General features: G+C 44.6%; 1 protein-coding gene across 4 annotated transcripts in view; it reads left to right on the plus strand.

The window, feature by feature from the left end:
* SUGCT (succinyl-CoA:glutarate-CoA transferase) overlaps positions 1-25,628 on the plus strand; it is a 389,451-nt gene that overhangs the window by 358,624 nt on the left and 5,199 nt on the right. The window contains exons 14-16 of one of the 4 annotated variants that reach the window (XM_038760522.1): positions 4,921-5,029; positions 5,688-5,789; positions 10,990-11,077. In XM_038760522.1, the coding sequence (XP_038616450.1) occupies positions 4,921-5,029; positions 5,688-5,789; positions 10,990-10,999 (221 nt within the window). In that variant the 3' untranslated portion in view covers positions 11,000-11,077. Of the gene's footprint in view, positions 1-4,920; positions 5,318-5,687; positions 6,439-10,989; positions 11,078-25,628 lie in introns of those variants that run through there. The other 3 variants (XM_038760523.1, XM_038760521.1, XM_038760524.1) reach the window with 3 other exon arrangements.

Genomic DNA, 25,628 nt, shown 5'->3' on the forward strand with positions numbered 1-25,628 from the left:
GATTTAAGTTTATCAGGTTGGATGTATTCCCTGCTCCACATAAGGCTCACAGTCTAAACTGGAGGGAGGAGGATTTAATTCCCATTTTATAGATGAGGTAATTGAGGCACAGAACAATTAAATGACTTGCCCAAGGTCACCCAGCAGAGGAGTGGTTGAAGCCGGTATTAGAACCCACGTCCTTTAGATTCCACTAGTCCATGCTGCTTCTCGTCTCCATAAGTTTCTCTCTCTCTCTCTCTCTCTCTCTCTCTCATTTTCCTGTTATTTTCACTCCTTTAATTTTGGGTTGCTGCTCTATCTTCTATGGAAGCCCTGTTCATTAACATGGCAAGTTCTATTCACCCATTTCATTTCCTTTTGTTGTTTTTTAAATAACATTCTCCTAAGTCGATGATAATTTTATAAACACTATATTAGTGATTTAAAGCTTTGTAACCATGTAGGCCTGAACAAATATAGAAGCGTATAACTGGGCCATCCATATGATCGAGTTTGGCATGCCTAGAATGGAGCATTTTATTAGCCCTGACATAAAGAAAACTGGAAAAGGCCAAATAAATAAATGTGATAATGCTTATATATCACAACAACCAAAGACCACTAAAATGTAAAGTTCAGAAAACCAGCAAAAAAGAAACGTGGGAAGGAATTAAATGTAAAACCTAAGTGCATTTCTCAAAACTATTGGGCTATATAAAAAAAAGAAGTCTTAATGTCTTTCCAAAAAGCAAAGAGCTGAATGTCATTAAATATCTGAAAGTCCTTATGGCTTTCCAAGAAAGAAGGAGCATTATTAAATGTCTGGGAGATTCAAATTAAAAATTCCCCTTTCTTCTTTCTCAGTTTTCTCTTATTTGAGCCTTAGAAAAATCTGAGTATTACTCTAATCGTAAAGTGAAAGACCTCCTGATCATTAAAAGTCACAGTTTAATGTAGCTCCACAGGACTGAAATCCAGGTAGGCTAGCCAAGTGTTTTAATGGCAAAAGTGCTCCCATGCTGTCTTGTTTGTCTAGGCAACGTCAGAAAGCAGAGGGGCCCTTTGTCCTTGAAACCTAGCTTCTTTCTCCTCCCAACCCGAGAAATGATGTAGCTTCAATTCCCACTGACTCCAGGGTCGTGGTTAGAGTTTCCTCTAGCTGTTGGAAATAAAGCAGCCAAGGAACCATCTCAGGGAGTGAGAAACATGAAGGTTGACTTGTTTGAAAAGACCGGTCCAATGGGGCAGTTCTTTAACCTATAGGCATTCTGGATATCCAGAATTTAACAGAGGAAGCTTATGTGCCAGTTTTCATTAGTGAAGCATCACTTGGTGGATCTTGGATTCATGTGAGTTTGACTTTGAGGCTTAAGGATCCAAAGAATCCAAACAAGTCAAAGCAGAAACCAGCTAAGCCTGCCATTGCCTGGCTGTGAGTTAAAATCGGAGAGCCTGAAACTTGGCTCCAGTCTTCAGAATCTCATATATCATAGTAGGCCTCAGTTCAGATTTTGCTGCTGCCCTTTCTCAAGGCTTAAACTGGTGAAACCGTTTCCCTAGCCTGTGAATATGTGGGCTAAGTGAGATGTAGAACTACGAAGGCAAATGGTATCATTCAAAGTAAAAGACACCACTCCTCTTTTTCTCCACTCTGGATTATTTTGCTTTTAGAATTGAGATCAATTTAGCGAGCATGGCTACTTTGGCCCCTCCAATAGATACAATTCCTTTCACTACATTTATACAGGGCTCTTTAACTTCAGAAATGGCCAAATGCATCGATTGACTGTATAATTGGGGCATTCAAGCAGGGCTTTCTTGAAATTTGGTATGTTGTGACTTTGAACCACAAATTTACTCACCTTAAATCAGCACATTTTAAGATAATTTAATCAAATAGGCTCCAATATTTAGATCTTGAATAAGGGTCTATTTTGGTTATTCTGTGGAAATCCATTCAGTCGTACTTATTGAGCACTCATTGTGTGCTTACTGTTCTCTCTCTGACACTAAGAATTTTAGAGAATCTTAATAAGGACCGAGGGAAATGGGCTAAGATCTGTGAAAGCAGCTAAACTAAACAACAGGAATGAACCCTGACAAAGTCCCAGAATACTATCTCATTGCCTTCAGAATCTTGGGTTTCTAGGCATCTTATGACATGACCTAAGCTGTGCCGTGCATTTTGTCTCTTAGAAAAGATGTCTGAAGGCCTATCTCTTCTCATTGGCCTCTCTCGCTATGTCATGTTAATAATTTTAATAGTTTTATCTGCTCTTATCTCATATATAATGGGTTTAGTGTGTTCTAGCTGCATTTCTTGGTTTGGAGTCTTGGGAAGCTGTGGAAGATTGGTGCCATGCTAAAAAAATGTTATTATTATTGTTATGATGAGGAGGAATTCAAATACTGATAGAGAATTGTGAAATTCCTTGTTTGTGGAACCATCATAATTTAAGTGAAGTGAAGTTTGGCTTCTTGTTACACCAGTAAGCCTTGAAGATTAAATAGTATCTACAAAATGTATCTTAGAACTATGCTAGGGAAGTCAAAATAAAAATATTTTGGTATTGAATTTCATATATTGTAAAACAGATGTTTGGTTTTTCATTTACTTGATTTTCAGAAATGAGGAGCCTAAATAATAAATTAAAAGAGACATAATCCAACTAGCTGTCTTTTTTCCATCTTTCTAATAATGGGGCTGGACTGTACAGGAAGAGTCTTGAATTCATTTAACCACTTATATGCTCATCAGTCACCACTGAGCTGATGCTGGTAACTGCGTTTGTTTTTAAATGGTATTTGTGAGATATTTACTATAATAATAATAATAATGGCATTTGTTAAGCACTTACTATGTGCAAAGCACTGTTCTTTGTCAGGTACTGTACTAAGCACTGGGGTAGATATAACCTAATCAGGTTGGCCACAATCCAGGTTCCACGTGTAGTTCTCAATCTTAAATCCCCTTTTTGCAATGAGGTAAATGAAGCACAGAGATGTTAAATTACTTGCCCAAGGTCACACAGCAGACAAGGGGCAGAGCCGGGATAAGAACCCAGATCCTCTGACTCCCAGCCCATGTTTTATCCACTAGGCAACAATGCTTCCCATATTCATATGGATATTATTCCAAAAGCCTGGGGAAATGTTTCTATGGCAGTACTGGATCTGAGAATCAGGGTGACTGCCGACAAGCTGGAAGAAGGAAACCTCTAATTGTCCTCAGGAATCCCACCCAGTGAGGTTGGAATGCAATAAGCCTGTAAGCTCTTTGTGGGGAGGGAATGGGTCTATTTGTTGTTGTACTGAACTCTCCCAAGCACTCAGTAGAGTGCTCTACACAGAGTTAAGTGCTCAATAAATATGGCCGAGTGAGCAAGTCTCACCTTCGGCATGACTCTGCCCTGTCTTTCCGTGTAATTCATGATTGAGTAGGGCTTGTAGGTGATATAACTGAAATCTGCACAAGAAGCCAGAGATAGCAGAAAGTCTCCAAGCCAGATAGGTGGTAAGGTGCTTCCCTTGCTTTGTAGATCCTAGTGAATTCTGGCAGTCCAGTACCCTGTTTTTACCATCACCAATCAATGGTGGTTATTGGACACTTGCTGTGAGCAGAGCAATGTACTTAGCACTTGGGAAAGTACAGTGAAATAGGCACCATCCCTGCCCACGGGGAGCTTACTTCTACAGGGTGAGACAGTTATTAAAATATATTACAGATAGGGGAAATAGCAGATCGTGAGGATATGTACACAAGTGCTATGGGGCTGGAGTGAGTAGCAAAGTGATTGAGGAGTTCACAGCCAATTGCAGTGTTGAGACTGAGGGAAGAGATGGATTTCTAGTTCTTATACTCTGGCTTGCATTCTTATGGGGTAGAGGTAGGCTTTTCTGGAGGACAGCTAAATGTGTGGAGGATTGAAGGATCTGGGGAGGGAGGAAGTTCCCTGACTGGAAAAAAGCATCTGTGAGGGGATGGAAATGGAGAAGTCAAAAGTGAACTACAATTAGAAGGTGAGCTTGGAAGGAGCAAAGAGAGTGGGTGGGCGAGAAGCTGTGTACGGTGGGGTAAGTTGACAGAGAGCCTTGAAGATGATCATTAGGAGTTTCTGCCTGATCCTAGACCGTAAACTCCTCTAGTCTGTAGTGTGTCTACTTATTTTGTTGTATTGTACTCCCCCAAACACTTAGTTCAGTGCTCTGCACACAGTAAGTGCTCAATAAACTCCATCGATAGATAGATGGATTGATGCAAGGAGACATGGTGAGCCCATGGAAGATTTTGAAGAGTAGCAGTCCTCTAGACTGTAAGCTCGTTGTTGGACGGGAACATATCTATGTTATACTGTACTCTCCCAAGTGCTTAGTTCACTGATATGCACACAGTAAGAACTCAAGAAATGATTGATTAATTCTTTGAGATGGGCACCAAGCAGCCCTTCAGGGAAATGATCCAGTCAGCACCTCACAGTATCGATTGGAACAAACTCCTTGAAGGCAGGGATCATGTGTACCACCTGTATCACACTGTACGACCCCAGTGCTCTTCACGCAGAAAGAGCTCAATAAATACCACTGACTGATTGGAAAGGGGAGAGGATGGAGGGAGGGAGCCTGCTGAGGTGGCCTCCAGCTGGTAAGGGGAAATCTTGTAAAGGTGCCAATCAATGTGTGATGTGGGGGAATACCCCAGGTGAAACACTGAGCCACAGAAAATCCTCACTACAATATGGAAGTTCATGACCTGTGACACATTGAAAGGCCCCGTGGTTCCCGAAACACAGTGGAGTCACAAGGAGTTATCATCAGCGAGGACATAAATGGAAGTCCTTGGCTTCCAATTCAACCATCCCCAGCCATTTGGAAAATAATAAAATCCCTTTCCTAGGATTAGCCAATGACAAATTCCCTCCCACCTCTCTTGTTTTGCAGGGCCAGCTGTCCGATACAGCAAGTTCCCGATGTCAGAGCCAAGACCTCCTCCTCTCCTGGGGCAGCACACTGAGGAGATCCTGAGGAATACCCTAGGCTATGACGACAGGTCCGTGGCCGACCTCCTCCGCTGCGGGGTAGTGGAGCAGCACGAGGTTAAGTGAGGAGCCGTCGTTTCCGTTGCTCCTGACAACGGCCGGCCGCACGTTCATGGCGGGAGACAGTCTTCCCTGCCCTTTGACCCACATGCCGATTCCCAATTTGAGGGGGAAGCAATCAGGGCTCCCGTTTTTAAGCGCCAACATTTCCAAGACTGGAAGCGTCGGAAAGCAGATTCCCATATGTGTAATGATTTATTTTTTTCTTTTCCTGGTAAATGTACTGCTCGTACTAATTATGTTAATTGCTTGAATGTTTGTCTCCATGAAGGCACACGCTGAATGAAAAAGAGCAGAGCCCTGTGACACTTGTTCATGGTGCTCTCCATATGCTCATAAAGCCCTTGTTTAAGCCATTGTTATGAAATCAAAGCAATAAGCAAAACGACAGTGTTTGTGATTGATTTTAAACAGAATAACTTAATTTTAAGCTCATGAACCCTTTGTTAATCCACAGTTTAAACCATGAACTTTACTGTTGTCCAGTGTAAAAGCAAGTTCCATTCCCGTGCTTCACTGTATAAATATTTGCTTTACATTACATTAGAGGGATGATCCCGGAGTGGCTTGTGGAGAGTCAGTGCCTTCGGTCACACTTCTTTTTTGCAGGATCAAACGGGGCAGGGTTCAAAGTCAAGTGCAGAGGGAACATTTTCAACCCGATCGAATGGATCCAGCTGTTGTAGTCAAGGTGACCTCAGGTATTCAGTGGTATGTAGAAATGGCCCGGGAATCAGGGCAGGGGGCGGGAATGGGGAGGTGATAAGAAAATGCCCCTCTTCTCTACCAGTGCTTTCGGTGGCCCCCAGCCTCTACTGGCTCAAAAAGCGTCATGCCGTAAACTTCGAGCACATTATCTACAAGGAAAGTAAACACAGTCTTGGAAGGCTCAAAAATGCCATCTGTGTGCCTTTGGAGGGAAGCAGTTTCCCCCTGCTGAAGAGTAGTAACAAGAAGCAACCTGGCTTAGTGGGAAGAGCAAGGGCCTGGGCATCGGAAGACCTGTGTCCTAATCCCAGCTCTGCCACTTTCCTGCTGTGTGACTTTGGGCAAGTCACTCAACCTCTCAGGGCCTCAGTTTTGTCTTCTATATCAGCAGGGATAAGTCGCTTATTCCTCTTTCCCCCTTAGTCGGCGAGCCCATGCAGGATTGGGACTATGTCCGGTTGACTTATATTCTTAGTACCCTTAGTACAACGTTTGGCACATAGTAAGCACTGGATAAGTGCCACCATTGTCATTAAGAGTAGTGGTGGTACTTTCGGAGGACCTGCTGGGTGTAGTTTACAAAGCGCTTGGGAGTCTAGACTCTGAGCTTGTTGTGGACAGGGAATATGTCTACTTATTGTTATATTGTACTCTCCCAAGCTCTTAGAAAGGTGCTTTGCACATGGTAAGAGCTCAAAAAATACGATTGAATGAGTGAATTGGAAAGGACAACAAGAGGCACAGTGAACATCCCTTCCCACCAGGAGGTTACACTCTAAAGGAGAAGCTCCATTACACAATAAAAGTGTAGAGAGAAGCGAGTCCGACTTGGTTCCTACAGATGTCCAGCCATTTCCAATGTTTCTCCTGAGTTTGGAACCCGGGATAGGGAGCAGTAGTGATCTTTCACCTTATTCCCGGTTGAGCAGACCACATTTTCTATAGTTAAGCCTCAATTCACTACTCTCCGTTTCCTTATGAAAAAATAGATGTTATCACATAATAAAGCTGCTGAGGGTATTTTTATTTCAGATTTTCACATTTCAGATTCAGTGGTTTGGGTTCAGCTATTTGCTTGTTTTGTGCAAATTGTTTTTACACTAATGATTTTTTCCCTGGGGTTAGAGCTCAGTTGTGACCATGCTAAAGGCCTAATAAAAACTGATAAATCCCTAATGGCTGCTAGAGTGGATCAGAATTGCCTCCAGATTTCACTAGTGTTTGTAATGTTTAATGAGTTTCCACTGTGTGCAGAGCCCTGAAAAAGGCGTTTGGGAAGTACTCTGCCAGTAAGAAGCCTGCCTTTGCTCTGAAATAGGTTGCAATAGCTTATGTAGTTACGTATGACTCTAAATTGTAAACTTGTCTCTTGGCTGGAAGCTCATTGTGGGCAGGGAATGGGTCTACCAATTCTGTTGTATCGTACTCTCCCAAGTGCTTAGTACAGTGCTCTGTACACAGTAAGTGCTTAATAAATGCCATTGATGGATAGATGTATTTCCTTCATACCACTGAGGAATAGAGGCAGGCATACCTTCTGCTCTTATGCTCTTACATTCATACAGGGGAGGGATAATGGGATTAGAAATCAGAGGATGTGCATTCTAATCCTGCTTCTGTCACTTGTCTGCTGTGTGAATTTAGGCAATTCACTTCCCTTTTCTGTGCCTCATTCTGCAGTTTGGGGAATGAATACCTGTTCCCCCTACTACTCAGAATGTGAGCTCCATGTGGGACCTGATTATCTTGTACGTACAGTGCTTGGTTTAACAAATACTACAGTTATTATTATCTGACACTGGCCTACTTGTGCGACATTGGGTAAGTTACTTAACATCTCTGGACCTTAGTTTCCTCATCTGTAAAAACGGGATAAAATAAGTACTGAGCCCTTTGTGGGACAAGGTCTATGTCTGATTGCATAATTTTGAATCTACCCCAGAGCTCAGCACATAGTAAATAAGTGCCAGGAGGATAATGGTAATAATAATTACAACAACGATAATAATCTACTGGGAGCAGGAGAAAAGATAGAGATAAAATTGATGTGGAAAAATGAAATGAATGAATGAATGGAGTATGTATGTTCATATATGCATAAGTGCTAAGCATGGTTGTTGGATGACAACACCAGGGGAAGTGGAAATTAGCTGGGGAAAGCCTGCTAGAGCAGATGGGTTTTCAGGAGGGCTTTGACATTTTTAACTCACTTGTCAACCATTAATTATTAGCTTGAAGAAAATAAAAGGCCCCTTGACACATTCACATCTCCCTACTCCATTCATGAAATTTGGAAGGCTGCTGCCCATCAGAAGTCAGGTAGGATGCTGCAGGTGGTGGATGCTTGTGAGCTAATGTACAGTGTAGACATGTGTTCATGCCCTCATGTTAGAAGGAGGTAAGACTGAAGGTTCAATCCTCTCCATGCGTACATATAATCCTGAAAAGATCAGTGTGAGGTCGACAAGCCATTCCACACAGTATACCTTAAAGAACTTCCTTTGCTGCACTGGTACCTTTGCTGTTACTGTTTTCAATTCTTCCTCTTCCCTCCTTTCCTGAAGTCTTGGCTCAGGGGCAGTAGTCATTTTCCTAATTTCCACCAAGTAGGCCGGCCTATCTGCTGCGGTGTTCCCCCCTCCTGAATCAACAACTGTACCACATACTTTGAGCCTGGGCTTCATCTTTAAAGATGTTTATTCTCTGTCCTCTCTATTGGCATATGTCTAATATCATTTCACCATCCTACGGATGATTGGGAGACCTGTTTTCATTGCTCATCTTTACACATCCCACTTTAATTCACCCTTCTTCAATGTCCTGTTTAACCAAGCTGTGTTGAGATGAGCGTTAACTCAGTGCCTGTCAGCTGATTGGCTCTCATGACCTCAGTGCTGGTGATTTTGTCTTGCCATTGGATGTTGTTGATAATAATAATAATAATAATAATAATAATGATGATGGTATTTGTTAAGCGCTTACTATGTGCAAAGCACTGTTCTAATAACTGGGGGGATACAAGGTGATCAGGTTGTCCCACATGGGGCTCACAGTCTTAATCCCCCTTTTACAGATGAGGTAACTGAGGCACAGAGAAGTTAAATGCCCAAAGTCACACAGCTGACAATTGGTGGAGCTGGGATTTGAACCCATGACCTCTGACTCCAAAGCCCGGGCTCTTTCCACTGAACCACACTGCTTCTCTATGTCTATGAAACTGCTGAGGGGCCAGGTTGGGGGGCTCTGCGGAAAGTCCAAGTGGCCTACGGGGAGGAGGACACTATTAGAGCTTTGAGGATGACCAGTATGTTCTGAACCTTGGTGTCCTGTTGTCGCCGCCCCGTCAATCTCCCGAAAGCCACACCGGCTTTCTCAAATGTACTTTCTCCTCGTTTGTCTCTTTGTGCATCCTTGGAAAAGGTGATCCCTCAGTAACAGAATTTGGAGGTAGCATGTAGCTCTGAGGGGTTCCTTGTAGGGATTCCTGGAAATACAGGAGCACTGAGAACTGGACCCTCTCCCAGGTTCTCAACCATCTATTCTGGGTTGGAAAGCTTGAGAGAAGGGGAGACTGAGAAAAGAGGGAGGGTTTTAGGCTTTGAGGAGCAGAAACCTGACTACTTCCACCTGCCTGGGCCCCCACCAGCTCTAGAACTTCTGGCTCATAATGAATTTGACTGCTGCTGGACTCGGCAGGCACCCCTCCTGGGGGCCGAAAGGTGCTCCCCCAAAGGTCTGGGCCTCTGGAACGAGTTCAAGAGCTGAGTTCCTCATGTCCAGCCCTCTGCCCCCTGCTATTAGTCACCAGCTTGTAGACTGATGGCTTTTCTCTGTCATCATTGGTTTATAGCTATTCTGCAGTGATTAATATTGTTAACAATATCATTACCGTTAATAATAATAATATTACCATCATCAATGGTAATTATTGAGCGCTTACTGTGTGCAGAGCACTGTACTAAGTGCCTGGGAGAGTGCAAGAAGTGGCATGGTGTAGTGGATAGAGCACAGGCCTGGGAGTAAGAAAATCATGGTTTCTCATCCTACCTCCACCACTTGTCTGCTGTGTGACCTTTTGCAAGTCACTTAACTTCTCTGTGCCTCGGTGACCTCACCTGTAAAATGGGGATTGAGATTGTGAGCCCCACATGGGACAGGGACTGTATCCAACCCCATTTGCTTGTATCTACCCCAGCACTTAATACAGTACCTGACTCATAAGAAGTGCTTAACAAATACCACAATTATTATTACAATTATTACAATACAATGTTATACAATATTATGTAATATTATTACAATACAATATGGTAGACCTGTTCCCTGCTCTCAACGAACTCACAGTCTAGAGGGGAAGAGAGAAAGTAATATAAATCATTTACTATATATACTCTATGTCATTAATGGATTATAATCTTCTAGATGGCTTCTACAGCCTGTGCCCCCTGAGTACATGCATCAGCTCCCTTGAGCATCGTGAATAACTGACTTCAAAACTTTCAGTGAGGCTCTCAATCTTTTGATTAGGAAGAATTTCCCACTGGGGAATTCCAGACAGTCCAGAGAATTGGTTTCTCCACGGAAGATGGCACAGTCCAGCCAGGGCCCTTCAGTTCAGAGTCGACAGTCCCATCCACTCTGCCCAACCTTCAGGTGAAGGCACAGAGATGTCTGCTGCCGTTCATTTATTCATTCAATCGTATTTATTGAGCGCTCACTGTTTGCAGGGGATCTCTTCTCCCCAGTACCTGACTCACAATTTGTGCCCAGAGGAGCAGAAAAGATGGCTGAGCGCAAACCCTCACTAGTGCAAAAGCCACTCAGGCATATGGCTCTGCCACTCATCTGCTGGGTGACCTTGCGCAAATCACTTAACTTCTCTGTGCCTCAGCTACCTATCTGTAAAATGGGGATTAAGATGGTGAGTCCCACATGGGACAGGGATTGTGTCCAACCCAATTGGCTTGTATCTACCCCAGTGTTTAGAACGGTGCTTGACACATAGTAAGGGCTTAACAAAAACTATCATTATTATCACTAAATTTAGAAATGCACTGTTTGCCTTGCGTTGGAAAGGAGCTAGAAAAGGTTCTAGAGGCACAGCCTGCTCCAACAGTCATCAGCCGTGACTTCTTTGAAAATGAAGGATGACTATATATTCATCTCTTTCTCTCTCTCTCTCTCTTTCTCTCATGCATGTAAGTTATTTATAGACTACAGTTCAACCCAGAAGAGAGATGGCACCGAAATCTCTAAGATACAATCTCCTTTTCATCCAAGAGGAACCCTGGTGTTTATAACCGTGCCTTGAGTTAAATATAGTTTGGGGATAAAATACATGATTGGGTATTAAATGGAATACTGTTGATTTCTGAAACGGCTTGGTAACTGAGCTGTGTTTACAAATGGAACGTTCTGTTTTTACTTATTGAGGGCTATTTCCTTCCTGATCCTAAGAGTGAAAGCGTAAATAAGATTCTGCACAACCGAGCTCCGTTGAGCCGAAAGCCCCCATAAAGATTTGGGGTGGAGGGTTGTTGACGAGAGGGTTATTAAAATAAAGTCAGTTTTCAGCTCTTTCTGAATTGGATCCAGTGTGTACACCTGGACACCTGGCCCATCCTCCCCTCCCTCGGCAGTCTTTCTGCTTCCTTCGGTTTCCTGTTAAAGAGCCTGTGATGTTTCCCAGCGGAGAGGTAGCCTGTGGCCCAAGAAAGTGGGTTATTTCCTTCTCAGACAAGAAATTAATATTGACAGACAAGATTCCAAAGATACCCTGGTTTCTCTCTCTGTCGGTCACGGATTTCTAGAGTTCCTACTCCTAGATTTTTGGAAACAAATCCTGAATTAAGCTCTGGAGACAGCCAGGGCTGTCTTTCAAGGGCAGCAGGGCTCCAGGCCCTGAACTTGGAGTTAACCCTGTCAGCTTGCAGTTACCCTGGTCTCTCAGTGCTTAGTAAAGTGCTCTGCATAACGTAAGCGCTTAATAAATACTACTACTAGTACGACCATTATTTTTACTACTACTATTATTACTACTTGCTACTGCTGCTACTACTACTACCTACTACTACTGCTGTTGTTAGTACTGTGACCTGACATCACATGTATTGGGACAATCCGCAAATTTCAACTCAGTCTGGCTGCCCATTTCAGGTTCTCTGGAACATAATGACATTCGAGAAAATCCAAAGAGATGCCCGTGAACCTTGGTTGACTCACTCATTCAATCGTATTTATTGAGCACTTACTGTGTGTAGAGCACTGTATTCGATGCTTGGGGGAGTACAGTACAACAATAAACAGACACATTCCCTACCCACAATGAGCTTACAGTCTAGAGGGGCGCAGACGGATGTCAATATAAATAAATAAATAACAGATATGTACATAAGTACTGTGGGGCTGGGAGGGGGAAAGAACAGTGGGAGCAAGTTGGAGTGACGCAGAAGGGAGTGGGAGAATAGGAATGGGGGGGCTTAGTCTGAAAAGGCCTCTTGAGGCCTTTTGTTTACCTTCAATAAAAGTTTGAAGCTGGGGAGAGTAATTGTCTGTTGGATTTGAGGAGGGAGGGCACCAATGGAGTGGGGAGATGCTGACATGAAACTCCCTCCCTGGGCTTGGAGGGTGGTGTAGAGGGAAGAAAGTTTGGCTAGGAGTTGCCTTGACGTGGAGGCCCATGGTTCCATGGCAGAGTCCCCAGCATCGGCAGGGGCCTGGGTAGACCTTGGAACCTGAAAGGAGGGAGTCTTTGGGGCAGTGGGGCAGAGCTTTCTTTATTTTACTTTATTTTATGGTGTTTGTTAAGCACTTACTATGTGCCAGGCACTGTTCTAAGTGCTAGGACAGATACAAGATAGGTTGGACACAGTCTCTTTCCCACATGGGGTTCACAATCTTAATCTCCATTTCACTGAGCTGGCTGGGAGGGGCTGGAACTGTGAGGACACTGGAAGTTAAGCCAGCATCATGGTAAGGTAATTGATCAATCCTATTTATTGAGTGCTTACTGTATGTACAGCACTGTACTAAGTGTTCGGGAGAGTACAATATAACAGACTTGGTAGGCTTACACTCTAGAGGGGGAGATAGACATTCATCAATCAATTAATCAATGGTGTTTATTGAGTGCCTACTCTGAGCAGAGAACTGTACTAAGCTCTTGAGAGGATACAACAGGGACCATACATAGATCTGACTCTGTTAATCTGAAATTTTGTTTTATCGAAAGTCTCATCTTAGTTTAGTACAAGAAAAGAACACTAAAGAAACACACTTTGGAAAGAGCTCTTAAAAATAGAAACTTTGTTATAGTTTTGTTTGCTGCAATGAGAGAAGACTGATGCTACTGTTTAAAATGATAGAATTCTAGATGGTCCATCTTTGGCCTTTATCTCAGCCTGAAGCGACACTGGCCTGCTGATGCTGCCCACTGTGATTTGGGCTTTGGCAAGGGAGAGGAGTATCTGCTCATTCTCAGTGTACTACAGTTGCCCCAAACACCTCCAGTTACTTCTGAATTTGGAAGCCGTGACAATACCGCACTGTCTTTGAGTCTTCCAGAGGACACACTGGCCTTCTTGGTTAGCTTTTTTTTCACCTGTGTGTCTGTCCTCGTCTCTCAAATGGTGCGCAATAGTGATAGCACAGATTTGTGAAGTATTTCACATTATAAGCCTTATTAAAATCCTATCCCCTCCAAGAGGCTTTCCCTGACTAAGCCCTCATTTCCTCTTCTCCCGCTCCTTTCTGCATCACTCTCACACTCGGATTTACATCCTTTATTAACCCCACTACACTTATGTACATAACCATGATTCATTTGTTTATTTCAGTTCTGTCTATCTAGACTGTAAGGAACTTGTCTAGCAATTCTGTTATAATGTGCTCTCCCAAGTGCTGAGTATAGTGCTGTGCCCAAAGTAAGCACTTAATGAATATGATTGGTTTATTGATTGATCCTTATATCACCTCACAATGATGGTATTTATTGAGTGCTTACTGAATGCAAAGCACTGGACTAAGCGTTTATGTCCTGGTGTACTGCCAGGGTAGCAGAATTCAGAAACAACATCCCACTCTGTGGCATCGATATTGATCCTTGGTTGTGTGGTGGATCTGTCAGGTGTGGGCTATTGTACAGTTGTGGTCCTCTTCAGACCTCTTGATAGTCCATAATGCTTTGTTGGTGCCAAGCCATTGTTCACTATCTGTTATCTATGTGTATCACGTTATCCATGTGCGGCAGCTTCTACTACAAGCGATTTGAAGGATGACTCTATACACCGGGTCGCTATATCTCCGCTGCCGTACCGATGACAGATTGGAGCAGTTGAAGCTTGGAGTAGAGAGGAAGCTTGGCTGCAGGCTCCCAGGAATCAACAGCAGCTCTTGGGGAGGGGACCCAACCATAGGGATCCTCATCCCTAAACTGGGGCCTCTCCAGCTCCCTGTTGCCCTGCTTGGTCATCAGTAATAATAATCGTGGTATTTGTTAAGTGCTTAAGATGTTCCATGGACTGAACTGACTGCTGGAGCAGTCTAAGTGGATAGATCCCGGGTTCTAATCCCAGTTCTGCCACATGTCTGCTGTGTGACCTTGACCTGAGAAGCAGTGTGGATCACTGGAAAGAGCCTGGGCTTGGGATTCAGAGGTCATGGGTTCAAATCCCAGCTCCGCCAATTGTCAGCTGTGTGACTTTGGGCAAGTCACTTAACATCTCTGTGCCTCAATTCCCTCATCTGTAAAATGGGGATTAAGACTGTGAGCCCCCTGTGGGACAACCTGATCACCTTGTCACCTCCCCAGCGCTTAGGACAGTGCTTTGCACATAGTAAGTGCTTAATAAATGCCATTATTATTATTATTACTAATAATAATAATAACTTCTCTGGCCCTAGGTTACCCACATCTGTAAAATTGGGATTAAGAGTGTGCAGCCCATGTGGGACAGGAACTGATTAAGTTGTATACACTGCCTGTTACATAATAAATGTTTAACAAACACCACAATTATTATTATTATTATGAATAATCAGATTGACTACAATCCCTGTCCCACATGGGGCTCGCAGGAATTGAATCCCCCCTTTTTACAGATGAGGAAATTGAGGCACAGAAGTGCTTGTCCAAGGTCATGCAGGAGGCAAGTGGCAGAACAGGGATTAGAACCCAGGTCCTACGATTCCCAGGCCTTTGCTCTTTCCATGAGACCACACTGCTTTCTTGGTTTCCGTGCTACACTCCTGGGGAGGAACGCTGTCCCCCTCCTGTCTTCCCCACTCACGGTGCTGCCGCAACTCCCGTGACTAAGCCAGGTGACATGAGGTAAGATAAATAGTGCAGTGGATGCCCTTTGGGGGAATGTTCATGAAGTCAGCGGAGAGATCTGTCAGATTTAGAACAGGGTAAAACCTTATTATGCTCACTGGGGGAGGAGGAGGAGGAGCTGACAGCTGCGGAGCGAAGCACTCCCAGTTATTACCTTTAATTACCTGCTTGACACGGTAGAGTCGATTCTCTGACCTGTGGGACTCCAGAACCTCCTACTGGAACGAGTGTGTGGAACGTGTTTGCTACAGAATGTGGGCCGGGCAAGAACTTAGAAAGTTCAAGTATGCTGCCACTTCCCTCTGTAACAATAATGCCCTGCGTTTGTAGAGCCCTTTCATTTTTCCGAAGCGCTTCACGTCGGTTACCTCATCCCGTCCCCGCTACATTCCTGTGAGATAGGGAAAAGCAGGTGTTAGGAGGAAAAGTCAAGAGTCAGAGAAGTCAAGTGACTTGTCTAAGGTCACAAGCAGCAGGCCCAGATCCTGAGGCCTGGAGAGGTTAAGTGACTTGTCCAAGGTCATAAAATAGGCAGGTAGCAGAGCTGGGAGGATGATTCAGGTCCCCTGTCTCCCAGACCCATGCCCATCCAGGGGACTACCCTGCCTCCAAGACTGGTCCTGGAGAAGGCAAAGCTTCAACCAGAGGCATCCAGGTCTCACTCATTGTCCAATTCCTGAAAGCAGTGTGCTCTGAGTTTGTGGAGGTCAATCAATCGGCTCTCTCCCTCCTATCTAACCTCACTCATCTCTCATTACAAACCAACCCGCAGATTTCGTTCCTCTATCGCCAACCTCCTTCCTATGCCGTGATCTCCTCACTCTCGCCTCACATCCTCCTTCTGGCCTGCAATTCCCTCCCATTCGTATCAATCAATCAATCAATGGTATTTATTGAGCACTTATTGTATGTACAGCACTGTACGAAGTGCTTGGGGAAGTACAATACAGTAATCAACAGACACATTCCCTGCCCACAATGAGCTGAATCCCTCTGAAAGCAGCTATTTTTCTTGATTTTGGAAAATCAGTGTGCTCGGTGGGACAAGGTGAGATGCAGAGTCAGCCAGAGTTTCCTTTCCAGTGGTCCGGCCTCCTTTGGCCAATGTAGTTTCCTTTCTGAGGAGGGCTAGGTTCTGTCAAACTGGTCACTTAGAAAGCTTTTTTTATGGCATCTAAGTGCTTACTGTGAGTCAAACACTGATCTAAGTGCTGGGTTAGAATCAAGTTAACTAGCTTGCACACAAGCCCTGTTCTGCATGGGGCTCCTAGTCTAAGAGTGGGCTATCACTTGTGTTGGCTGAGGTCATGGGGAGACAGAATTGGGTTCCATGGGTGGTAAACATATTGTGGAGAAGGGCCCATCTCCTCCAAGAGGCTTTCCTTGACTAAGCCCCCCCTTTCCTCTTTTCCCACTCCCTTCTGCATCACCCTGACTTGCTCCCTTTGTTCATCTCCCCTCCCACCCTCATAGCACTTATCCATTCAATTGTATTTATGTACGTATCTGTAATTTACTTATTTACATTAATGTCTGTCTCCCCTTTTCTAGACTGTAAGCTTGTTGTGAGTAGGAAACATGTCTGTTTATTGTTGTATTGTACTCTCCCAAGTGCTTAGTACAGTGCTTTGCACACAGTAAGTGCTCATTATATACTATTGCATGAATGAATGAACAATAGGGAGCTTGCCTGCCCAATCCAACCATCTGTTCCCTCCCCAGTAACTACATGCCTCAGTAGCTGCTCTCCAGAGTCCCCTGGCTTGGAGGAGTGGGGAGGTAAGACCCAGGCACCATGCTGCACAGCCTTAAATGAGCTAGAGTGAGAAGCTAGAGCTTTAGTGATCATGAATGAAAGACCACTGGGCCTTTGATTTCTGGTAACCCAAAACTGGAGGGAAGAAAAACTTCTGGATAAACTTCTGGATACTCCTCAGAAGAGAGGATTTGCTCCTTTGCTTTGAGATGCAATTTTAGGGAAGAGGATGGAGTGGTAGGAGGAGGGGAACTCATCAACATCGTCCTCGATGGAATTCCCTGATGCTTTGGGGATACAGTGGGGACACACAGTCCCTGCCCCCAGGAGAACCATATCACTGATGATCGGTCTGGAAGCTCCTTGAAGGCAGGGATCGTGTCCACTACCTGTATTGTACTCTCCCAAGTGCTTAGTACAGTGTTCTGCTCAGAGTAGTTGCTCAATAATACCCTCGATTGACTGATTTCCATCTTAGGAAAGAGGCGATGGGGAACATGTGAAGGATATTGAGGAGAGGATTGATTTAATAATAATGATGGTATTTTGCTAAGCGCTTATTATGTGCAAAGCACGGTTCTAAGCGCTGGGGGGATACAAGGTCATCAAGTTGTCCCACATAGGGCTCACAGTCTTAATGCCCATTTTACAGATGAGGTAGCAGGCACAGAGAATTTAAGTGACTTGCCCAAAGTCACACAGCTGACAAATGGTGGAGCCAGGATTAGAACCCATAGCCTCTGACTCCCAAGCCCGTGCTCTTTCTGCTGAGCCACGCTGCTTCTCTGAACATAACTGTAGAAAGATAGGTCATACTACTACATGGCTGAGAAGGGGAGAGGCTAGAAGCAGGGAAGTCAGGAAGGAAACTATTACAATGATCCAACGAGAGACAATTTGGGCTTGAATCAGGGTGGTGGTCTCGAGGGTAGAGGGGAAGGGGTGAACTTCCAAACTACTGCCGAGGAGAAATAATAATAATGATAATGATGGTATCTGTTAAGCGCTTACCATGTGCGAAGCACTGTTCTAAGCGCTGGGTGGGGATGCAAGGTGATCAGGTTGTCCCACCTGGGGCTCACAGTCCCCATTTTACAGATGAGGTCACTGAGGCCCAGAGAAGTGAAGTGGCTTGCCCAAGGTCACACAGCTGACAAGTGGCAGAGCCGGGATTCGAACCCGTGACCTCTGCCTCACAAGCCTGTTCTCTTTCCACTGAGCCACGCTGCTTTTGGCCGGACCTCCAGCGGACTACATGAGAGCCAGCCTGCTCTGTAATGTTTTCTTCATTTCTCAGCTCGCTAGCCTGCCTAGCAGCAGAAGCCCAAGGGTGAGCAGAATCACTGGGCCAGAGCCCATGACATGAATGGAACAAATGACCAAAGCAAAGGAAACGATCACTCGAGGATATTGAATGGATCAGGAAGTGCTAAAAGCCATAGACCCCACTTAACGATGATGACCTTTTCCTCTCCGCGGAAGCACACGCTCCCAGCCATATTTCATCGAGCTACCAGCCGGGGGCGCTGAGCGGGATACTGGCAACGTGCCTGGAATTTGGGAATATTGTAACACGGAAGATCGGCAGAGGCACGGGGGATTTTGATGGCTGGAAGTTATTTTTAGCATTTTTTTTTGGGGGGGGGGGTATGTGTGGGAGTCATAAATCCTAACCAGGTGATGGAGATGAGTCTCATGTGGGGCAGTGGTCAGGCAGTGGTGACATCTCTTGCTCTTAATGAGTTACACCCAGCAGACACTGGAAAAGAGTCCCCCAGGAGCAACTGCTCACGCTCGGCCATTTCTGGCCTTCTGGGTGTCCTTTGTAAATTTAACACGTCTTCTCAGGGCCTTCCCACAGAACCACTGCCTACAGGGAAACCACCGACCAGAAAGCTGAAATTTAGGGGAAGCCCTTAGCCAGTGTCAGTCTCCCCAAATGTTCATCGTAGCCCAGGGAGGTCCGTGCCCCTGTCACTCCTCCCTGGATGACAGATTGGCAGCATTTCCAGGAAATGACCTCAGGACCTCAGCACTGAATCCATTGGCCTGACACCATCCGTAGAGCCAGAATTTAGCAGGCTTGCTTCGAGAAATGCACGTTGGAGCCAAAGAGCCCCATCATCAGCAAGTGGGTGGTTGTCGGCGGCCTTCAAGGCATCTCTTAATGTATCTACTCCAGCACTTAGGTCAGGGCTTGGCCCTTGGCAGGCACTTAACAAGAGTGTAAACCCTCTGGACTGCAAGATCGTTGAGGGCAGGGGGACGTGTCCACCAACTCTGTTTTTTTTTGTTTGTTTTTTAATGGCATGTATTAAGCACTTACTATGTGCAAAGCACTGTTCTAAGCTCTGGGGAGGTTAAAAGGTGATCAGGTTGTCCCATGGGGGGCTCACAGTCTTAATCCCCATTTTACAGATGAGGTCACTGAGGCACAGAGAAGTTAAGTGACTTGCCCAAAGTCACACAGCTGACAATTGGCAGAGCCGGGATTTGAACCCATGACCTCTGACTCCAAAGCCCGTGCTCTTTCCACTGAGCCACACTGCTCTGTTGTACTCTACCAAGAGCTTAGTACAGTGCTATGAGATCCCAGTAAATACCGTTGATTGATTATTTCCACAATTATTATCATTGTCTTAGAATGCCCTAGTGTTCTTCAATGAAAAGTCTTCTTTATTGGTGGCACAGCCCCAGCAAGCAAATTCAAGATGAGGACCCAGGCCTCCTGATTCCCAGAACAGCGCTCTTTCCACCAGACTGACTGAGGCAGCCATGACAGTGATCGGCGTAATCCCAATCATGTGTGTGAGTGGAAAAATAATGCAACAATTCTCCAGTGGCAGTTGACTGAGGGATAGAAAATGTATCCGTGGCAATGTCTGGGGGGTAGCAGTTAGAGTGAAAGCACCTTGAGGGCAGCTATTGTGTTATGTTGTTATTTCTGTACTTCCTAAGTCCTTGTACAGTGCACCTCTCCAGCTGAATGCTCGATAATAATAATAATAATAATAATAATAATAATAATAATAATGGCATTTATTAAGTGCTTACTATGTGCAAAGCACTGCTCTAAGCACTGGGGATGTTACATGGTGATCAGGTTGTCCCATGGGGGGCTCACAGCCTTAATCCCCATTTTACAGATGAGGGAACTGAGGCACAGAGAAGTTAAGTGACTTGCCCAAAGTCACACAGCTGGCAGTTGGCGGAGCTGGGATTTGAACCCATGACCTCTGACTCCAAAGCCCATGCTCTTTCCACTGAACCATGGGGCTTCTCTTATGGTACTATTACTAAAAATACTTGTCAGAATGGGTCATATGGAACAGCAGAATGTAGAATGACCCTCACACCACCAAAGGGAAAAGGCCATTATTGCTTCATGGGAAATGCCCCTACATTTAGTTTCACCAATCGTCTGCAGTGTGACCTTGGGTAAGACTGTTAGCCTCATATGGGATCTGATGATCTCGTTTCTACAATGCTTAACACATAGTTAACGCTTAACAAATACAAATACCACAGTTCTTATATCCAAGAGGCACCGAGAATGGGGTTGACCCCAAAGAATGGTTTGCAGAAGCACAAAAATCATAGCACCAAGCTGGGTGATCGGTCCCTGAAAAAGGGGAGAGTTCACTGAGGCCCTTCGGGGGATGAAAAAGGGAACTCATCCAGTTCATCAATGGTGACCAGGCAGCAATTGGAAGGCCTGACTCTGGCCGTGCTGGAACAATCCGTCCACGTGAAATGTTTAACTTGGCTGCTGACTGAATGCCGGGCTGGAGCAGTGGTCGAGGAAGAAAGTCATTTCCCCCATAAATCTCGGGCCGCTCAGCGAGCTTCTCCTATGCGGTCCGAGGCCGGCTACAGGTGCGGATGGTAAAGCACTTTGGGGTGGGTAACCGAAACCTGGTGCTGAATGAATCCTTGTCCGTGTAGCTACCACCCAGCAACCGCCGGCGACAAACGTTTCTCCATTCCTCAGCTCCCACTCATAGCATGCGCAGAACCCCACCTTAACCGGTGGCTGCATCCCCGGGGGAGACAACGCGGCCGAGAGCCAGCCTTCATCACTCTCGATCCCCTTGAGGTTTAGCCATTTCAGGCCAGACGATAGCCCCCTCCTGGAAATCTTCAAAGCCTTTCCCTTCCTTCATATTTTGTGTCATCCCTGGTGGTGTAAGAAGTTGAGAAGTAGTTCAGATTGAGGTCTCGCTCTTGCAGTTTTAAATGGAAAACTTCCTCGGCAGATTTATCACCTTGGAAAAATAAAGGGGCCTCTTCAAATGCAGAGATGACATTTAGCTCTGCAGCACATTTCAGCGAAGGACGGTTGGTGAAAAACGCTGCTTGTGGTCATGAGCCCTGGATGAGGAAAATCATAATTTAGGAAGAGGATTTTTACAGATAGGCTTGCTTGTGGAATGGGGGACGGTTAATTATGTTTGTGGGAAACTAGCATGTGATTTCAGGGTTCTGCCCTGGATTTCTCCCTGAGCCGATTCCCTATGGATTCCGAGTACTTAGAAAGAAAGTGAGATGATGAACACTTCGCAGACTGGAGGAGGCCAATCTGGGGCCGTTTTGTGATGCCCTGCAGCCCAGCGATGATAGTGTGTTTCAGAGATGGAGTGGGGGCTTGTGGGGATTGTTTCTCAACATGTGAACTTTTTCTTCTTTTTTTCTATAACTCACGTCAGAAAACCACAGTCTCTAAACTGTTCATTTACTGAAACAGAATGCGGGTACTTCCCCCTCCCCCCTCCCCACTCACCCAGGGGGTTCTGTTCATTGTGAAATAACCCTTTATGGGGGTGAGATAGCATCTTCTCAAACCAGTCAGTTTGCAGGGAGGTAGTTGACCTCAGCCAAATGGTATGGGGACCTTGTCTGGTGCTTCTCATAGTGCTTGGTTCCACTTATTTTGGATTTTTCAAATGTGCCCATTACACTGAATGTTTTCAGTCCATGCTCATTAGAGGAGCCATGTGAGGTGATAAACTGTTGAGGAATTGGTAGGAGAAAACAATCAATCAGTGGTATTTATTGAGCTCTTACTGTGTACACACTGTACTGAGCATTTAGTGGAGCACAATAGAATTGGCAGACATGATCCTGGCCCTTTAGGAGCTTACAACCACACAAGACCCTTGAACCTGGTACCTCTGCACCATGGTTCCAGGCTTGGAAAATGGATTAGTAATTCTACTAGTTAGACTCTCCAGGAAAGGGAGTTCCAGAATTCCAGCATCAAGGCCTGAGAAGACATCCTTTGCCCTACTTTAATCCTCCAGACACACCCAACTTCTTTCTTGAGATTGAGTCTACATCCTGACTCACTCTCCCAGGGACCTGCCCCTAATCCGGATTCTGAGACAAAAGGAATGAACAACTTTGGACAGTCCATCACCTCAGCTCCTTGGTAGAGTCTTGAAGAAAAAAAGAAGAGCCACAATTCCAGGGTGATCTCTCTGCACGCTTCATGATTTCACAGATTCCAATCTTGTCCCATCGCTATCCTCATTTTTCCAGAATGAAGAATTCTGATCCCTTTCCCCCACACCTCAAGTCATAACAACTCAACAGCCACTTCAAAAATGTATGCATTTATGCCTATTTTTCGAATGTATATATGTATATGCATTCGACTGTGCATTCAGTTATTCTGATTTATTTGGAGAGGTCAACCTGACATAAACAAATCGCTTCCTATCCAATACTTGTTCTTCCTAAGGCTCCTACTGTTTATAAACATTTTCCATATCTCTCTCTACCATTAGATGATGAGATTCTTGTGGGCAGGTATTTTGTCTATTAATAATAATAGCATTTATTAAGCACTTACTATATTACTTCTGTTGTACTTTCTCAACTGTGTAGCATAATGCATCACACACTATAGTCATTCAATAGATTCTATGACAATTCCTATCATCAACAGGCTTGGCAGGATCAGGCACTGAGATCCTGGAGGGCAGTAGTTTATCGGCATCGTTTACAGCTAATGTGAACTTTTGGTTTCATTTTACTAAGTCATTTTTTCTTATGTCTGCCTTCAGTTTGTCCCCAAACTCCCTCCCCATCTTTTATACTGTGAGGACAGGGACCAGATCTGACCAGAGCCTCAGTGCCGAGTACAGGCATTTGCACAAAGTATACTCTCAAAAGATACTGTAAATGATAATTAATAATAGCAATTATTATAGAAAATCATGGTCCATTCGCTCCTTAAATAATGCATGTCATCCTGGTTATCTCATCTTAGGTAGATCAGAGTCTAAAGGTAAAGAGGGAGAGGACAATTAAATCAGCCAGGTTGAGAAGAGATTGAAAAGATGAGGATTATTCAGACCAGAAAGTGGAAGGCTGAGTGGAAACCTGACAATAATAATGATGATGATAATAATAATAGTAATAATAATTGCGGCACCTGTTAAGCCCTTACTATGCACCAAACACTGTACTTAGTGCTGGGATAGATACCAGATAATCACATTGGACACATTCCCTGTCCCACATGGGGCTTATGGTCTAGGGAGAATGGAGAACAGGTCAGTCAGTCAATCATATTTATTGAGTGCTTACTGTGTGCTGAGCACTGTACTAAGCACTTGGGGAGAGTCCAATACAACAGACACATTCCCTGTCCCCAGTGAACTTACAGTCGAGAGAACTTTAGAGGTGTTTTTAATCTCCATTCTACAGATGAGGAAATGGAGACAACGAGAATTTAGGTGATTTTCCCAAGGTCACGTGGCAGGCAGTGGTGGACCTGGGATTAGAACCAAGGTCCCCTGACTCCAAGGCCTATGATTGAAGAGTACATGACCATGAAGGATGTGGCTAGGGTGAACTCCGAATTGCTGTTCACCACATCCTATAACACAAGGGCGATGGGCCAACCATGGACACTTGAAGATGACGGGTTCTAGACAAACCAAAGGAAACACTTTTTCACACAGCGGGAGGTAAGCATATGGAACTCATTTACCTCTGGAGGTTGTGTCGGCAGAAAATATTAAGAGGTTAAGGAAAGGTTTAGATAAATTCATGGGCGGTGAGTCCCTGACAGACTATTGGAAAGAAAACCCGGGGATGTTAGAGGAAAGAATTAGGGATGTTAGAAGGCTCAAGGTGGCTTAAAGTTGATTCATGATGGATGGTTGGTCCACGATGGGTTATTAGAAGGAAGAAGTCTGGGTTGTTAGCTGCATCCCTAACTGTGAACGTGAAGGCTGAGAGCACATCCATTTCCTGAAGATACGTCACCTTGCCCTTTTTCACACTGAAGCTCGTCCTTCATTTTCTAGGCCCTCCTAATACTCCCTGAGGTGATTTTTGTATGGTACTTGTGAAGTGCTTACTCTGTGTCAACCACTGTACAAGCACTGAGCTAGATGCAAGATCATCCATTTGCATACGGTCCCTGTCCCACATGAGGCTCACAGTCTAAGTCAGAGGGAGGAGGAAACTGAGGCCCAGGAAAGTTAAGTGACTTGTCCAAGGTCATACAGCAGACAAGTGACAGTGCTGGGATTAGAACCCAGATCCTCTGATTCCCAGGCCTGGGCTCTTTCCACGAGTTGTTGCTGCAGTTTATCTCCATCTGCATGGCTTTTTGCCACCCAGAAGGATTTAATCCCTCCTGTGAATCTGCAGATTTCACTGTGCACTCCCACTCACAGATTATTTATGAAAATGTTAAATAAACCCAGCCCTAGCACCATTCCCTGGGGGGCCCAACTTGCTGCACTTCTCCATCCAGAAAGTGGCCATTTATCCCTAGACTTTTTCTTTTTTTCCCCCTTTTGGCCAGTTTTGTACTTTGGACAGAACATTCCTCCCAATCCCACGATTACTGTTTTCAGAGTCTTTGGTGTGAAATGCTGACAGAGGTCATTTGAAAAACATTTGAACATCTAAACAGAATAAAGTCCACTGGTTCCCCTCTATCCACATGGTTTTTGATTCTTTCAAAGCGTTCCAGTAAATCAGTGGTACATCACTTCTCCTCTCGTAAGCCATGTTTCTTTTCTCTTAAAAGTTGTGTTTCTCTAAAAGCCCATTCATACTAAGCTCATTGGTATGAGCAGGGGAGGGTCTAGCAACTCTTTTGTAATTGTACTCTCTCAAGTGCTTAGTACAGTGCTCTGCACACAGTGGGTGCTCAATAAATGCCTTTGTTGTTGATGATCATGATATTATTCTAGCTTATTTTTTCACCTCCTTTTCTTTTTCTTTCTCCTTTTTCTTCTCTCTCTCTCTCTCTCTCTCTCTCTCTCTCTCTCTCTCTCTCTCTCTCTCTCTCTCCCCCACCATCCTCTGTGCTTCTCTTCCACCCTCCTTCTCTTCTTCCTTCCCCTTTTTATCTTTCAGTCCCTCTCCTCCTGTGTGTGTCTGTCCTACACCTGCTTTAGGATGTGAACTCTCTGTGGCTAAAGACCATGTCTAATTTCACGTTCTTGTATTCTCCACATTTTTTAGTATAATGCATCACATATTGGACATGCTTAATGTATGTGGTTATTGGATGGATCTTATCAATTTTTCCAGATAAAGAAGTGAGATTCCCTGGTCTGATTCACTGGATCACTTCTGGAACCCTTTATGTAGATGCAAGTTCCACTGGAGAACTTCTAGACGTCTGAATAATGACTACTTGTAATGATACAAAATGACCTGTTTCAAAAATCCCTTTACACCTATTGAATCTTCAGATTCTTAGAATCTGTGCTACTACAAATATGGA

Source organism: Tachyglossus aculeatus, chromosome 18 (genome assembly GCF_015852505.1).
Source record: "Tachyglossus aculeatus isolate mTacAcu1 chromosome 18, mTacAcu1.pri, whole genome shotgun sequence".
Lineage (NCBI taxonomy): Eukaryota > Metazoa > Chordata > Mammalia > Monotremata > Tachyglossidae > Tachyglossus > Tachyglossus aculeatus.